We start from the raw sequence: 14645 nt of genomic DNA, 5'->3' as shown, positions 1-14645 counted from the left end.
AAAAGTTACCTATGCAACCACGCACCACGCACCACGCCAGTTCTGTCTATGCCAGAACGCCAACCATGACAAGAAGACTCATGCCATCCACGCCCCATCCTACTCCTGCTTCCCCTCATTACCACCCCGCACAAGGTCCATCAACCCGTCCTTCTCCTCGCCAAGGACCATATCCAACAGCTTCTCCTTCTCAGCACTCTTCTGCACCAACTCCCAGAACGCCCCCGTGCCATCAACCTGATCGTCATCCTGGCTCTGCAGGGTGCTCGCGTCCTCTTCACGATCCGCCTCGCCATCCCGAGGCGCACTCTTCGCCCCTTTCTCAGCCGCCCGTCTCATGCCCGCCAACAACAGCTCCCTGGGGGTACCCATCTCGGCCACCCGCCCCTTCTCCAGCACCAGCACGCGGTCAAAGTCGGCAACCGTGGACAGGCGATGGGCAATAACAAGCACCGTGCACCCGGCCGCCGCAAACTCCTTGCGCAGGGACTCCTGGATGTTGCTGTCGGTGCCGCGGTCCACCGCGCTCGTGGCCTCGTCCAGCACCACGATCTTGGGCCGTTTGAGGAGGGCCCGGGCGAGGCAGACAAGCTGGCGTTGGCCCTGGGAGAGGTTGGCGCCGCCGGTGCTGACGGGCGTGAAGAGGTTGGTGAAGATGTTGGAGTTATCTTGGGTGGGTGGAGTCTCCGGCTGGGGCTCGATCAGCGTCGGCTCGGGCTCGACCGCGGTTGATGCTTGCGTCGCAGTCTCGGAGTCTACGGCGGGCAAGACGGCTGATGTCGAGACGTTTGTAACCGTATCGACAGGCGCATCTGCTATGGCTGGGCTCTCGGCGTCTTCGTCTGCTTCGATCAGGTGAACGCGTTTGAGCGATTCAATCAGTTCGTGGTCGTCGAGGTTGTCCTCCATGTCGAGATTCGAGCGCAGTGTGCCCCTATGACGGTCGAATTAGCTAAAATGCCTCATGGCAGTAGACGAGGGGATCGAGAAGTGGCCTTACGAAAACAGGAACGGGTCTTGCGGAATAATAGCAAGACGACTCCGCAACTGGGACAACTTCAGGGTCGAGATATCAACGTTGTCGACATGAACTGACCCCTCGACAGGGTCAAGCAGACGGAAGAAAACCGCAGCCAGGGTCGACTTCCCTGCACCCGTCCGGCCAATGATGCCGATCCGCTCACCAGCGCCAACGGTAAAGTTGACATTCTTCAAGACCGGCGGCAGATCATCAGCATAGCGGATCGTCAAGTTATCGACCTCGATCTTTCCTTCGGCGGGCCACGCGGCGGGGGCATCCTTACCGCCTTCGGGCTCGGTCTCGATTTCTGCATATTCCAGCACTCGCTCGCAGGCGTTGAATCCCAGCTCCACCGACGTCATCGACTGGAGAAGCGACGTCAAGGCGTTGGTATATCGCAAGGCAAAAGCCAAGCTGAAGCCGGCCAAGGCAGCGTCGACACGGCTGAAGGCCACGGCGTTGGCGACAACACTGACAAACAAGGCGCCCAGTACGCCCATCCGAAAAGCCATCCAGCGAGTAGACAACTCCAGCATCCAGGTGGCCTTCGAGCTGTTGTCGATGAGGCCGTACATGCGGTCCATGTAGTACTTGGTACGGTCGAAGGCACGGATGGTGGAGAGGCCCGAGAGCACAGAGCTGAACTGATCGTAGATAGGCGAGTGCGAGACTGAATTGATCCGCTTCACCTCCCGGGCAGCCGTGATGTACTCGCGCGCAACCCGCACATAGAGGACGAAGAGGAGGACACCAAAGAAGATGACGTACACCGACACCGACAGACTATTGCGGTCAGTTAGGCCATGCGACTACGATTTAGCGGCTTCTAGTGTGAGACATACCTGGTGGCGATGATGACAACCAAAAACAAGATGTTCCGGATAAAGGTGAACGTCTGACTAGAAAGCCGCCTGTCGACCACAAAAGTATCCGAGGTGAAGCGGTTGAGAATACGTCCAGCCGGGACCGTGTCGATCCAGCGTAGTGGCGCTCTGAGGATAGCATGCGTCATGCGCTGGAAGAGAACCCTGGATGCAGTCAAACCGACAAAGAAGAAGACGATGACCCTGACGATCTGGGTCAACAGCATGGTAAACTCGATCACGATGTAGGCGCCGAGCCCTGGCAATTGAGAAGTTAGTAGACGCGGAGACGAGGGAGACAGGTGGGATACACGTACAAAAGAAGATGCTGTGCTCGGTCCCCGAAACCTTCTGCGAGACAAAGTCACTGGTGTACGCCAAGGAGTTGGCCATCTGGGTGGTCAGCGATGTGAGAGTAACCGTCTCGGACGCGGCCTGCTGAGAAAGCTCCTTCAGACTCCAATTCCGGGAGACCGTCAGGAAGTGGCCGAAGAGAAGGATGCAGACTCCAACCAGCCAAGGAAGCACGCCGCCGCTCGCCTTGTAATAAGCCTTGTACACGTCCCATTTGACACGACCAGTTTCTCTCTGTTCGTCCTCCGTTTTCTTGGACTTTTTCGGCCCGGTTGAAGTGGGGTGGCTGTTGTGGCCGCCCTCGCCGTTCTCGCCGTTCTGGGCATCTTCCGAGGGCACGGACGAACCCCCCTGCTCGAGCTCCCTAGGCACAGCATATTCCGCATCAGTAGGAGAAATAGGCTCGGCTGATTCGACCTCGCCGCTGCGGAGGCGGACCGAATAGCTCGCGTGAGGTAGTACTAGCTCGGCGTGATGCGTGGCCAAAATGCGAGTCCTCCCCCGAGCAAGCCCGCCAGTGAGAGCTTCGTCGACGATCAGCTTGCCGACGTGGGCGTCTACGGCGCTGAGGACATCGTCAAGCACGAGGATGCCGGCGCGAGAGTAGAGAGCCCGGGCGAGGGCAACACGCCACCGCTGGCCACCCGAGAGAGTGACCCCCTTAGGGCCAACTTCCGTTTCGTCGCCGTCCACCAGAAGCTCGATGTCTTTCTCAAGAGCAGAAGCTGCGAGAACCTTTTGATAACGCCCCTCGACAAAAGGAAGACCGAACGTGATGTTCTCCCTGACAGTACCACCTTCCACCCAAGGTGTCTGGGAAACAAAGGCAGTCAACTGAGGGATAACCCACTCCTCTTCCGGGATGTATTCCACGCTATCGTCGAACTTGGGCACAGGCGGCAGGTGGATTGTGCCCGCCAGCAGCTTAACCTCCCCGAGGAGCGCTGCGAGCAAGAGACTCTTGCCCGAGCCAGTCTTCCCCGAAATAACGCTGAGTTTGCCGATGGGAAAATCGAGGGTTGCATTTCTAAGAATCGAGTGGGCTTCTCGCTGTTCTTCTGCGCCCTCTTCAGGGATGTCGGTATCTTGAACCGTCGGCCATGCCACAGTGGCATTATCGAAAGCGATCATCTCTCCCGGTTCTGACACGGGCGCCTTGTCTGACTGGTGAAAGTACTTCTCCAACCTCACGGCGCTGGTCCACGCTTCAAGCAGATACATCTGCAAGAGTGGCAGCAAGGCGATGGCCTCGTCGAGTTGGTCAAACAGACCAAGCGATGTGAAGATGATGGAGGCCCGGATGTGTGTGCCGTTCTGCCAGACGTAGATGCAAAAGGTGACGCTCGCCAGCAGTAGCGGCCCAAGGTTGACCATGAAGACCACGAGGCACTGCCAGATGGCAACCCTCCAGTATTGCCTGAGCTCCTCGTTGCGAGAGGCCAAGATCTTGCTCTCCCAATGTTGTTCGAGAGCCGAGTACCTGATCTGGCGCATGCCTTGCAAGGCTTCCGTCAATAGATGGGCCTTGCCGTCGCGGTACTTCATCAAGCCGAAGTGCAGGGCAGTGTACCTCCTCGACAGCATCGAGCTCAGCGGCACCATCAGGGAGCCTGCACCCAAACCACAAATGACTGGCAACCAACCCATCAGGCTGACGGCAAAGCCGCCAGCGAGAATCAGCTTGAACACGGCCATGGGGAAGTTATTGTTGTAGGTGCAGAAGATGGTGACGCGACCGCTAAAAGATGTCAGAATTCTAATCGACTGGGCCATTGTTTGTTCTTCGGCTAGGATCATACCTGTCAAGCTTCATGTGGTTGATGACCGATTGTCTAGTTTCCGGCTCCTTGTTCTTCGCTTTACCAGAACTGGACCCGCTGTCTCCGTTGGCATCACCGGAGCTGCCCTGGCTGCCAGACTTGTTGCCCTTATCCACATTCTGGCCCGGGGGGGCGGTCTCGTATAGCCTGAGGGCCTTGGAGAAAACTAGGGACTGCAACAGTGAGCTCACCGGGATTTCAAGCCGGCTAGCGGTAATCCACTTAAGCCAGTTGTTGACTCCAACTTGGAAGAGTTGGCTGAGGAGCAGCCCAAAGACCCAGAAGAACACGGTGGGATCCGCAGCCGTGTGTTGTTGGCTCCGCTCAATCTTGGACAGGAAGTTGTACAGGACCACCTGGGGGAACAGAGAAAGGCAGGCGATGACCAGGGTCAAGAACCACTGCAGCGCAAGTTCACCGGCGTGGGCTTTGATGAGCCGTCTCCAGAGGGGGCCCTCGATGCCCTTCCCGAGGAACTTGGACTCGAGGTACCTGGAACGAGTAACAAAGTCGAGGTTGGGGATATCTTGAATTTGCATTTGCCGCTCCCTGGAGACGTTGAAGATGTTCCGATTCCAAGAGTAGGTGAACTTGGACAGTAATGAGAGGGTGTGCTGTTGATCCACGAGCCCGGCCTTGTCGAAGATGTCGGGGCGGCGTGGAAACCCTGCAAAACCGCATGTAGTAACCACAGCGGCTGCTAGTTGGAGTAGGTAAAGAAGGCCTAATACCTGCATCGTCGTGTCTTCCTCTGCACCAGAGAGCGATGCAAGTGCTTCGTAGCCATGACGAAGAGCGACTGCAACAACAAGCAGGAGCGATGACCAAACACCAAAGACGGCGATCCGGAACTTCGCTTGGTATTTGTGTCTAGAAGGTAGAAAAGCACACTGCAAACAGAGGAAGATCTATGAAGAATTCAGTTTCATCATTCACCATCGGGAATAATCGGGTGCCCTACCCAACACACTGGTTCCGTCAAGGCGGTCAACTCAGAAAGTACATTGACATGCTCGGCACCTTTCAACACCATGACCCTTGTCGCAATGGATGCTCCTAGTCCGATGGCGGTGCCCAGCCAGATGGCGATTTTGGGCCGCGTGTCTGAGAAGGCTCGGATCGAGTCTTCGGTGGCGATACCATCACGATCTTGATAAATGTCTTCATCTCCACTCAGTTGAACATAGCCTCTTCCAAAACGGGCGCTCGTCCTGCAAACATAAACGAGCGACGGTATCGTGAGGAGGACTACCACGGCCAGGGCGGTGAAGCTGACAACCCGATCTAGGAGGTCGGGGTCCAACATGTTGACAGTTTCGTAGTTAACAAACTCGTCTCGGCTGGCTGTGTGGCTATGGAGAAGAAGTACAACCCCTTCACCAGGGTCTTGGTTGCGGTGATGGTGGCTTCGCTAACAATCTGTGGTGCATCGCAATGGTTTATCGTCGGAGCGGTTGAAGTACAATTCAAGACCGAAGCTGAAAATGAATTGCTAAAACAACCCAGGGAAAAAAAAAGTAGGTCGAAAGAACTGAGGCTATCAAGGTGCGAATGACAGTGCGAGGCTTACACAAGCAGAAAGGCAGTATTACGTAGGGCATCATGTACTGGTGAGCAAGGCCTTGATCTTTGTCTAGATTGGGGGGTGTGCACCCCTGTGAATCATCCGGATGGTCTAGAAGCCTCAGCTGCACTGCCTTGTTCTTTGTTCCGGCATTGTGGACTCTGACTTGCATTGTGTAAGTGCACGACGCAACAATTCCCGCCTATCTCGCCTACACCGTGCCCATTTATCACGCCAAGGCCACCCGCACCGTGCATCACCGTGCATTTCCAGACTAAGAAATGGCGCTAGGAAAGAACTGCCGGGCACTTCTGCCATTTTCGGTATCCTCGTGCATTTTCGCCCAGCAGCTCACACGACCAAAGCTGAGAAGGGCATTCCTTCCTAAGCCTACGACTACGTTTCACCATCCGCCTCCATTGACTCATCCTATTCTAGCCTAACCATTAACAATGCTGCCCCCATTGCAGTGAATCGTCTGTCCGCTGATGGACGAGCTGTCCAACGAGGCTAAGAAAACAACACATGTTGCGATCTCGCTTGGTTCTAAAATTATACTCGTGTCAGCAAGTGGTTAGGTCTAGATCTACTACGTGGCTTGGTCGGGCAGCAGATTTAAATTCGACGTACGAGAGGGCCTGCCCATGGGGCTAGTAAACTGCTTCTGCGCCTTGTCAGGCATTGTCGACGGGATCAGCGGGGTCCAGACCGGGCCAGGCGCAATGGCGTTGACCCGGATGCCCTTCCCAACCTGCTGGTTGCTCAGGCCGCGGGTGAAGGACACAATGGCGCCCTTCGTCGAGGTGTAGTCGAGGAGGTCAGGGCGGCCGACGTATGCGTTGATGCTGGCATTGTTGATGATGGTACTGCCCCGTTTCATGTGCGGCAGTGCGTACTTGGCCAGGAAGAAATAGGGGTGGATGTTGGTGTTGAAGGTGTGCAACCACTGGTCCCTATCCGTCATGTCAGCACATGTAACACTCTGGTGTCCCATGTTTACAAGTTATTTCAGGGACGTACTCAGAAAGGTCCTTGATGTCATCCACCACCATCTGGTATGCCGCGTTGTTGAACAAGACATCCAGCTTGCCGTCGAAGACCTTTACTGCCTCATCGATCACTCTCTTGCAGTTTTCCTTATCTCTCAGGTCGGTGGCCAGCAGATGGCATTGTTGCCCGTATTGTTCAACCCGCTTCTTGGTCTCTCGGGCGTCCTCCTCCTCCTCGGGGAGATAGGCGATAAGGGAGTCGGCGCCCTCCATGGCAAACAAAATAGTCGTTGAACGCCCAATGCCCGAGTCCCCCCCTGTGATGATGGCCTTCTTGCCCTTTAGCTTCTCGGCCGGCTTGTATTTCTGACTCTTGCCATCTTCGGTCGGGATTTCGTCAAATAGTGGCTGTGGGTTGGGCATTTTGCTCTCCAGACCTGGGAAACCCTGGCTCGACACCGGAATTTCGTGGCCTGTCCCAGTTAGCATATCCTACTAGTTGATGTGCGAGAGGGAAACCAAGTGCTGCTCACCACTCTCGAACTGCGGTTTGGATGTCATTTTGGTAGGATTTTGCAAGGTTTCTAGAAGGATAATCGGGGATTGATTCAATGTTCTCAAAATTGTAAGAGCAAGTTGCTTTTAAGACTTGCTGTCCCAGTCAATATTGTGGGAGTGATGACATCGGGTTCGTTTCCATGTCGTGGACCGACTCCACAAAATATGCGTGTAAGTCAATGACGACATGGGATAGAGGTCTGCAACCCAAAGCAGGCCTTGATTTCATGAACGGGTCCAGCTCAAGCAAGTTTGACAAATTGATTAGAAGTAGTTGTATTTTGGTAAAAAGAACCAAGATCTTGAAACCAGGACATTGTGCGCACAACAAAATGCTATGTCATACGCGATCCATCACTAGCCTTGGGAGTTCTTGACATGCTGCGGTAGCTCCAATTCAGTGTAAATATCATGGTTTTGAACATTTTAAACTGCGTAAAGAGTCATGCTCGGCATAGATGGGACTTAACGGATGGTTTCGCAATGAAGCACGTTTAGCTCTTGAATTTCTGTGAGCCTAAAGACTTGAAGATTTTAATGAACCCCCCGAGCCGGCGTTCGTGCTGGTGGAGGTGAATAAGACTATCAGTCACCAACTGAGACCCTGTAAAGCGACGTCGACCATTTTTTAAGGGAGAACGCAGCGTCGGTATATTTGCTGGCAGATTGAAATCACCCGAGTCGTTGAGTGAGTATAAACAACGGGGAAATAGGAGACCCCCGCTGACGCGGGGAGGGCCATGACCTCGCTTCCTCGCATCACCTAGGCAAGCCGCTGCGATGTTCGGAAATCTTAGGGATTGGGATAGTCCAACGTCTTGTTCCCTGAATGGCCAAAGCAACCCGCGCTACCATTATCGTCGTAGAGGGTGGTGTCTGTGCTCTCTGGTCAGTACAACATGACAACTTGGCGAGCTGCCAAAGGGATACGTTACTGAGGTCAAGAGAAGAGTTAAAGATCTGCTTGTTTTCGTCCTGGCACAGGCAGCTGAGAGTGATTGTCTTCTTGGGAATTGCGACGAAAGAGCAGTTGGTGCAGCTCGTCGAGTAGTTGCCACTGGGAAAAGAAAAGGTAAGCATGACCGGACATCCAGATAACCGCAGGGAGGCATATCATTACTTGTCGTAGGGAATCAACTGGCCGCCATTGTTGCCAATGCAGAGGTCTAGATCAATCCTGTCATGCGTCTCGGTCAGCTCCGGACAGGCAAAAGAGAATAGGGAAACAGAAGAGAAATACCAGGTGTAGTTGTAGCCAAACACAGCTGTCATGTTGTTGCGGCAGAATAAACCCAGCCAGTGGTCGGTTAGGTTGGAACCGACATATGCGCAATAATCGACGAAGCTTTGAGCTTGGGGCGGGTTGTCGGAAGCGACCCAGCCTGCGGTAAAAACCATCAGGCCGGCGGGAAGGAGGATCTGAGCAAGAGAGCGCATTTTGTTGATCTCAGGAGCTGAAGTAGTCAAGTGTGTTTTCTTGGTTTCCGCTCTCCGTTCCCGTGGAAAGGTATGAGGTTCGGTAGGTACCTAGGGTAAGGCACTGGGAAGAATGAAAGGTTTTGGGGGAAGTCGATGACTCCAAAGGGTTTATTCTTGGTTTCTGGGTTTATGGTCGGAAACCTGAAATTTCAACGCGGCAGCTGGTCATCCGGTCTTGATGTATTTGTGATAGGGAAGGAGCGGACTGAGTTGACAGGCAAAGGCGGAATTAAGACGGAAAACGACTGCAGCGAAGCACTAGATTGCCTCCCATAAACTCGAGAGCCTGCTTCAAGTTTAAAACTGTGGGAAATGCTCGACGGCGAGGGCATCTGATTAGGATCGGAGGCTATCGCAAGAATAATAAGATGGTCTCGCGGGCTAGTCTTCCCTAACATTTCTGGATAACAGAGCAGCTGCTATCAAATACCCTTCATTTCCCTACCCTATGATCACCAGATTCCCATTATCGTCGTAGCCAACACGGCCTTCGTCTACAGCCCTCCGCATTTCTTCACGGAGAGGCTCTCGCTCGCCCGTCAGTGGATCCCATTCCCAGCCTTCTCGCATCCTACCACGACGTTAGCATACCCGGATATCCAATGGACACCCACTTGATGATAGATTCGCGGTGGAGAAACCATGTCAAGACTAACGTGACCATGGCAACTGGGACAGAGAACTGGTGATACGTACCACATCCAGCGCAGACACGCCCTCAGCTCCTTGTCTCGGGGTAGAACACGCATCCACTCCGGCTGAAACCCGGGCGGGCTGCCCTTCCCCGTCCAATGGTCCGACCGACCCAGCAACACATCTCTGCAAAAGATGCGCCACGAATCCAGCGCATACGGCCCCTGCGTCAGATGCCCAATCTCCCACGCGCTCCCAATCGCCCTCTCCCTCGCATCCGCCACCGCATCCACAACCTCCCCCGCCAACCCACCACCACCACCATTCTCACCATCCTCACCAACCTCACCATCCTCCGGCCCAAAAACCTCCCCCACCCTCACCCCCCTCCCACCCCCCCCCTCCTCCGGATACCCCCTCACCCCAAACCGCCTCCCCCTAACCGGCCTCCCCCCCCCAACCCACGCCCTCGCATACCTCTGCACCGCCGCGCACCTCACCACCGCCAGTCCCAACGGGCGAATCAACGCCACGATCTCGTCGCGCGCCGACTCAGCCGCCAGCGCCTCGGGCGTGGGGAACCGCGCCATCAGCTGCCGGAACACGGGGATGGCGGCCGTGCTGGAGGTGCGGATCAGGAAGGTGATGGCGATGAGCAGGTGGAGGGGTTGCGTGGCGAACTCTTCTTGGATGAGGCCGAAGTGGGGGGCGGTGAGGGGGGGGATGGGGAGGCGGGAGATGGTGTTGCGGGGGGGTCGGGGGGTTTTGGGTTTGGGGGGTGTTGTTGTTGATGGGGGTCGTGGAGTGGGTTTGGGTTTGGGTTTGGGGGTGGGTGTTGGGGTGGTGAAGAAGGGGGATCGGGAGCCGCCAGTGGCTTTGACGGCTCGGTTGGTTTTGGGTGTTTTCTTGGTTTCGGGTGGTGTGTGGGTGGGATTGTTGGGTGAGGTTGGCTGTCTTGGACTTGGATCTTTTCTAATGGCGGTCTTGAGTGAGGTTTCGTTCGTCGTAACAGAGGCAACCGCGTCGTCTGGCGGAGGGGGTTGGGCTTGAGAAAGTTCCACACCACCCAGGGCGCCATCAACTTTCTCGGGTGAGTTCCCGGCAGTGACACGATGATCTTGACTGCTGGCTTTGCTCCGGGTACCGAACGTATTGGTGTTCTGGCGCCGTTGTCTTAACCCGGGGCTTCCGCTCGCATCATCATCCTCCCCCCAGAAATGCGAGATACCCTTTTTCGGTGTCTTCTTTTTCGGCACAGCCGCTTTGCGTCCTCCCTTTGTCTTCCCAACCTTCCCCTTCTTCTTTTCCTCCTCGTGCCTAGAAACAGCCCCCCCATCAAACCCACCATCACCCCCCTCAAGCACCGCCTCCAAAAACGGCACCAAACTCGCCTCCCCACCCTCCCCATCACGTCCGCCCGATAACTCGCCCCTCTCGCGCAACATCGCAGCGCACTCAAACAACAAATCCCAATCCTCAGCTCCACGCATAAGGCTAAGCTCGTGCAGCTCATCGAGTTCAGCCTGCGGCGCCTGGCCCGAGGCGATCAGCGAAGTGAGATACTGCCTCGTTTCTTCATCGCCGATGTCAAAGCCGAAGAGGAGATCGTCTGCCAGCATCTGGCCTGTTGATTTGGGGCTCGTCATTTTGGATTATGTCATGTGTGATTGGTCGTCTTGGTCGATTGATCGTCAAGTCATATCTGGCGGGTTGATGGTAGCAGAGATTGGCGAAGGTGATTTAAGTTTGTGTGGAACGGGGATGGGGGCAAACGACCGGGATAATTGATTACAAAAGGGTACGTACACTGGAGTGGAATTGTCTGCTTATGAAGGCCAGTCGAACGGGCGAGTGCTGGCCCCTCGGTGAGCACAACGGCTGAAAGCCGCACAGTCAAAGGCGGAGTGAAAGTGACTTTGAACAGCAAGGAAAATGTCTAGATTGAGACCGACATTGATTTACACTCCTCAACCCCCGATCTACCCGCCCCGCATCCCTTCCATCGCTCCAGAGGTTTTCTCGTCCCTCCGTTTTCATCTACGCTGTAGAGAGAAACCTGGGCGGCCTAGCGGTATATGATACATACAAAAGAGGTCAAGCTGTGTGGTGTCCTGGCTCGGCCTGTTGCTTAGCGGCGAGGGGCGATGTTGTTGGTCTTGGGCGGGTCGTAGACGATCTTTCTCGACTTGAGCCACGCCCACTTGTACCTCTTGACCCAGACGCTCATCGCGAATAGAACCGATGTGACAACCAGAACCTTCATGCCCATGCGCTTCCGGTCGTCCATCTCGGGCTCGGCGGCCCAGTTGAGGAACTCGGTGACGTCCTTGGCCATTTGCGAGGTCGTGGCGGGGGTGCCGTCCTCGTACTCGACGACGCCATCGAACAGGACACGGGCCATGGCGATACCGGTGCCGGGGAAGTAGGGGTTGAAGTTCAGGCCCTCACCGACTTGGGCACCAGCGGGGGGCTCATCGGGATAACCAGTGAGGAGGTTGAAGACGTAGTCGCAGCCACCGTGGCGGGCCTTGACGATCAGGCTGAGATCGGGGGGGAGGGCACCGTTGTTGGCGAAGCGGGCGGCCTCATCGTTCGCATAGGGGGCCGGAAGGTAATCGGACAGCTTGCCGGGGCGTTTCTCGATATCGCCCTGGTCGTTGGGCTCGGTATCGTACTCGTTCTCCTCGGCGAGGGCCTTGGCCTCGTCGACGGTCAGGACACTGCCGACAAGAGTGCGGTACGGCACTCTGCTGAGAGAGTGGCACGAGGCGCAAACTTCCCGGTAGACCTGGAAGCCTCTCCGGAGACTACAACGCAACACTTGTGAGCCATGCCCCCGTAGGCAAGTGATCTGACGGAGGAACGCTTACGCCTGGTGGTCAAAGGACTTGAACCACTGCTCGTGAACCCAGGGGTACTTGGTCGGGTGCAGACTATTTCGACAGTAAGCTCCGTGCTCGTTCGTTTCCTCCAGCCTCCCTCGACAGCGTGGTTGGCCGAATATGCCGCAGTGCGGGCAAACGGGCCTCGGTCCACGGCGAGGGTTGGCCAATCCTCGATGGGTCACTCACCCTTCCTCAGCCGGCGTGCTGGCGTCAGCGGTGGGTCCGTAGAGATGGTAGTACCAGGCGATCGAGCCGGCGGCGACGGTGGTAGCGGCGGCGGCAGCGATGTTCAACCGGAGCGGCGATTCGGCAGCGGATCCGGAGCTCGAGGAAGACGCGGCGCGCTAGTAGAGACATACATTAGCTCGGGAAAGGCTACGGGAAGTAGTCCCGAGGGGGGCTCAATAAAAGGAGGCGGGGTTGCGGGCGCAATTGGGAGGGGTGGGCGTTGTCGTCGGTGCGGTCATGCGATGGAGGGATGATCGAAAACAACCGAGACAAGACATACCTTGGAAATGTGCACGGCGCCATTTCGCAGGCCGGCAAACGCGCGCGTCGAGCGCAGGCAGGACCTCGCCAGCATGGTCGGCACACCTTGTGAAGCTTAGAAGGGTGTCGTAGGTCGGATTGACAAGGCAATTCGCTGCCACCGTCGGTGATATGAGGTAGCAGGCGCAAGCTGGTGAAGGTCGACAGGTCAGGTTTCTTCAAATTCGGGATTCTTAGGAACGCTGGGCCTCTCATTGGCCGAGCCAATCAAGCTCTGCGCCCAGCACGCACGGCCGATATTTTTTCCGCCTAGGTAGCTCTACAACCCCAACGAGAGCTTCAACTGCTGCTGCTCTCAAACATGTTCTTTTGCACTTTTGGGTTTGACGTTGTCGATTTATGATGGATTTATACTTTTTTTTTTTTGTTTTCAACGGCCGGAGGCGTATCAGTTCTCAGTTCGACGAAATAATGGATACTCAATTACGATCATGGTTGTGGAACGTCGGTGCTTCTCCGAATGACAATACGAAAACCACATTTTTTGCCAAATCCCAGCTACCCGCAAACGCCCTCCTCGAGAAAATAACACACGTTTATACAGCTTGCCAATAATTCCACTGCGCCATATCCTGTTCAGTTGCTGCCGTTCTGGCCTAGGACCTCTCTTCGCTTCTTCACAGCATTGGCCAGGAGGTCCAGGACCTGGACGGTGTCTTCCCACCCGATGCAGGCATCGGTGATGCTGACGCCGTGTTTGAGGCCTTCTTTGCCCTCCTTGGGGACCTTCTGGTTACCTGCGCGCATGTTAGAACGATACTTAGAGGGCAGGGCTGGAGACAACTCACCCTCGTTGATGTGGCTTTCGATCATGACGCCCATAATAGCGTCCTCGCCCTTCTCGAGCTGTTCAGCCAAGGTGGCCGCAACCTTGGGCTGGTTCTTGTGGTTCTTAAGCGAATTGCCGTGGCTGCAGTCCACCATGAGCCGCTGCCGCACGCCGGCCTTTTGCAGGGCAGCCTTGGCCTCCGCGATGCTCTGGGCGTCGTAGTTGGTGCCCCGGGTACCACCCCGCAGAATCACGAAGCAGTCCTCATTGCCCACGGTGCCAACAATAGCGACCACGCCAGGCTTGGTAACCGACAAGAAGTGATGGGGGTGCCTGACCGCCCCGATGGCGTCAACGGCGACCGTGAGGCTCCCGTCCGTGCCGTTCTTGAAACCGACAGGGAAACTCAACCCACTGGCTAGTTCACGATGAAGCTGGCTCTCAGTTGTCCTGGCGCCGACGGCACCAACACTAAGAAGATCGGCTAAGAACTGGGGGCTGATGGTATCCAGCATCTCGCTAGCAATGGGCATGCCCCGAGATGTGAGGTCGACGAACAGCTGTCTGCTCAGCCGCAAGCCCTTGTTGATATTGAAGCTGTTGTCGATATCCGGGTCATTGATCAGGCCTTTCCACCCTACCGTCGTGCGGGGCTTCTCGAGGTAGGAGCGCATAACGATTAGCAGCTCATCCTTGTGCTTCTCCTTCTCCTTGAGCAGCATGTCGCAGTACTCAAGCGCAGCTTTCGGGTCGTGGATAGAGCAAGGTCCAATGACGACCAACAGCCTCTGCTTCTCGTCGGTCCCATTGACAACCGCGACAGCCTCCTCACGGCTTTCGAGGACGGTCTTCTTTGACTCAGGGGTCTGGGCGATCTCGTGTTGGAGCAGACCGGGCGGCGTCAGGGGGTTGTAGCCGCGAACTAGTCCATATCGTTAGTGCCCAATGCGTTTGCAGGAGTTTCCAAGTGGCCGCATACTCCTCCAGTCTTCACTTTCCGCCTTGTTGCCGACATTCTTGTTCTCGAGGTAGAACGACTATGACGCTGTGAGTCAGGTACATACCCTGGCGAGCGCACAACTTGATTTCATGTGGTACTCACAGACATGATTGTGGTTTTTTCTATTCCTTTCTGTTCGAAGTAATTCCAGCTCAGTTTGG

The 14645-nt window shown here is 55.8% G+C and overlaps 6 protein-coding genes across 6 annotated transcripts; all 6 read right to left on the bottom strand.

The window, feature by feature from the left end:
* Positions 1-99: 99 nt before the first annotated feature.
* F5144DRAFT_588575 (uncharacterized protein) lies at positions 100-5364 on the bottom strand (the record flags this gene model as incomplete). Its single annotated transcript, XM_066789946.1, has 6 exons — positions 100-934; positions 1001-1804; positions 1864-2143; positions 2202-3976; positions 4038-4758; positions 4995-5364. The coding sequence occupies 6 exons, from the start codon at positions 5362-5364 to the stop codon at positions 100-102; spliced, it is 4785 nt and encodes a 1594-aa protein (XP_066648261.1).
* Positions 5365-6061: 697 nt separating this feature from the next.
* On the bottom strand, positions 6062-7172 carry F5144DRAFT_478873 (uncharacterized protein; the record flags this gene model as incomplete). Its single annotated transcript, XM_066785124.1, has 4 exons — positions 6062-6168; positions 6253-6575; positions 6643-7084; positions 7145-7172. The coding sequence occupies 4 exons, from the start codon at positions 7170-7172 to the stop codon at positions 6062-6064; spliced, it is 900 nt and encodes a 299-aa protein (XP_066648260.1).
* Positions 7173-7712: 540 nt separating this feature from the next.
* F5144DRAFT_608001 (uncharacterized protein) lies at positions 7713-8837 on the bottom strand. The gene is made up of 4 exons (XM_066791574.1): positions 8410-8837; positions 8290-8346; positions 8105-8226; positions 7713-8045 (listed from the first exon to the last, which is right to left on the bottom strand). Exons 1-4 carry the CDS (start codon positions 8604-8606, stop codon positions 7963-7965), a joined length of 459 nt encoding a protein of 152 aa, XP_066648259.1. The 5' UTR covers positions 8607-8837; the 3' UTR covers positions 7713-7962.
* Positions 8798-11045, bottom strand: F5144DRAFT_522819 (uncharacterized protein; the record flags this gene model as incomplete). Its single annotated transcript, XM_066786754.1, has 4 exons — positions 9963-11045; positions 9345-9698; positions 9094-9219; positions 8798-9029 (listed from the first exon to the last, which is right to left on the bottom strand). The coding sequence occupies exons 1-4, from the start codon at positions 10925-10927 to the stop codon at positions 8798-8800; spliced, it is 1677 nt and encodes a 558-aa protein (XP_066648258.1). The 5' UTR covers positions 10928-11045.
* On the bottom strand, positions 11046-12949 carry F5144DRAFT_554829 (cytochrome c1, heme protein, mitochondrial precursor). Its single transcript, XM_066787865.1, has 4 exons — positions 12675-12949; positions 12353-12510; positions 12152-12214; positions 11046-12088 (listed from the first exon to the last, which is right to left on the bottom strand). The coding sequence occupies exons 1-4, from the start codon at positions 12747-12749 to the stop codon at positions 11410-11412; spliced, it is 975 nt and encodes a 324-aa protein (XP_066648257.1). The 5' UTR covers positions 12750-12949; the 3' UTR covers positions 11046-11409.
* A 342-nt stretch (positions 12950-13291) lies between these two features.
* F5144DRAFT_543060 (uncharacterized protein) lies at positions 13292-14592 on the bottom strand (the record flags this gene model as incomplete). Its single annotated transcript, XM_066787215.1, has 4 exons — positions 13292-13452; positions 13504-14406; positions 14464-14521; positions 14587-14592. 4 exons carry the CDS (start codon positions 14590-14592, stop codon positions 13292-13294), a joined length of 1128 nt encoding a protein of 375 aa, XP_066648256.1.
* Between the last annotated feature and the right edge of the window lie 53 nt (positions 14593-14645).

The sequence above is a fragment of the Chaetomium tenue genome (genome assembly GCF_020726465.1).
Source record: "Chaetomium tenue strain MPI-SDFR-AT-0079 chromosome Unknown F5144scaffold_1, whole genome shotgun sequence".
Classification (NCBI taxonomy): Eukaryota; Fungi; Ascomycota; class Sordariomycetes; order Sordariales; family Chaetomiaceae; genus Chaetomium; species Chaetomium tenue.
This window is presented reverse-complemented; position numbering and strand designations above follow the sequence as displayed.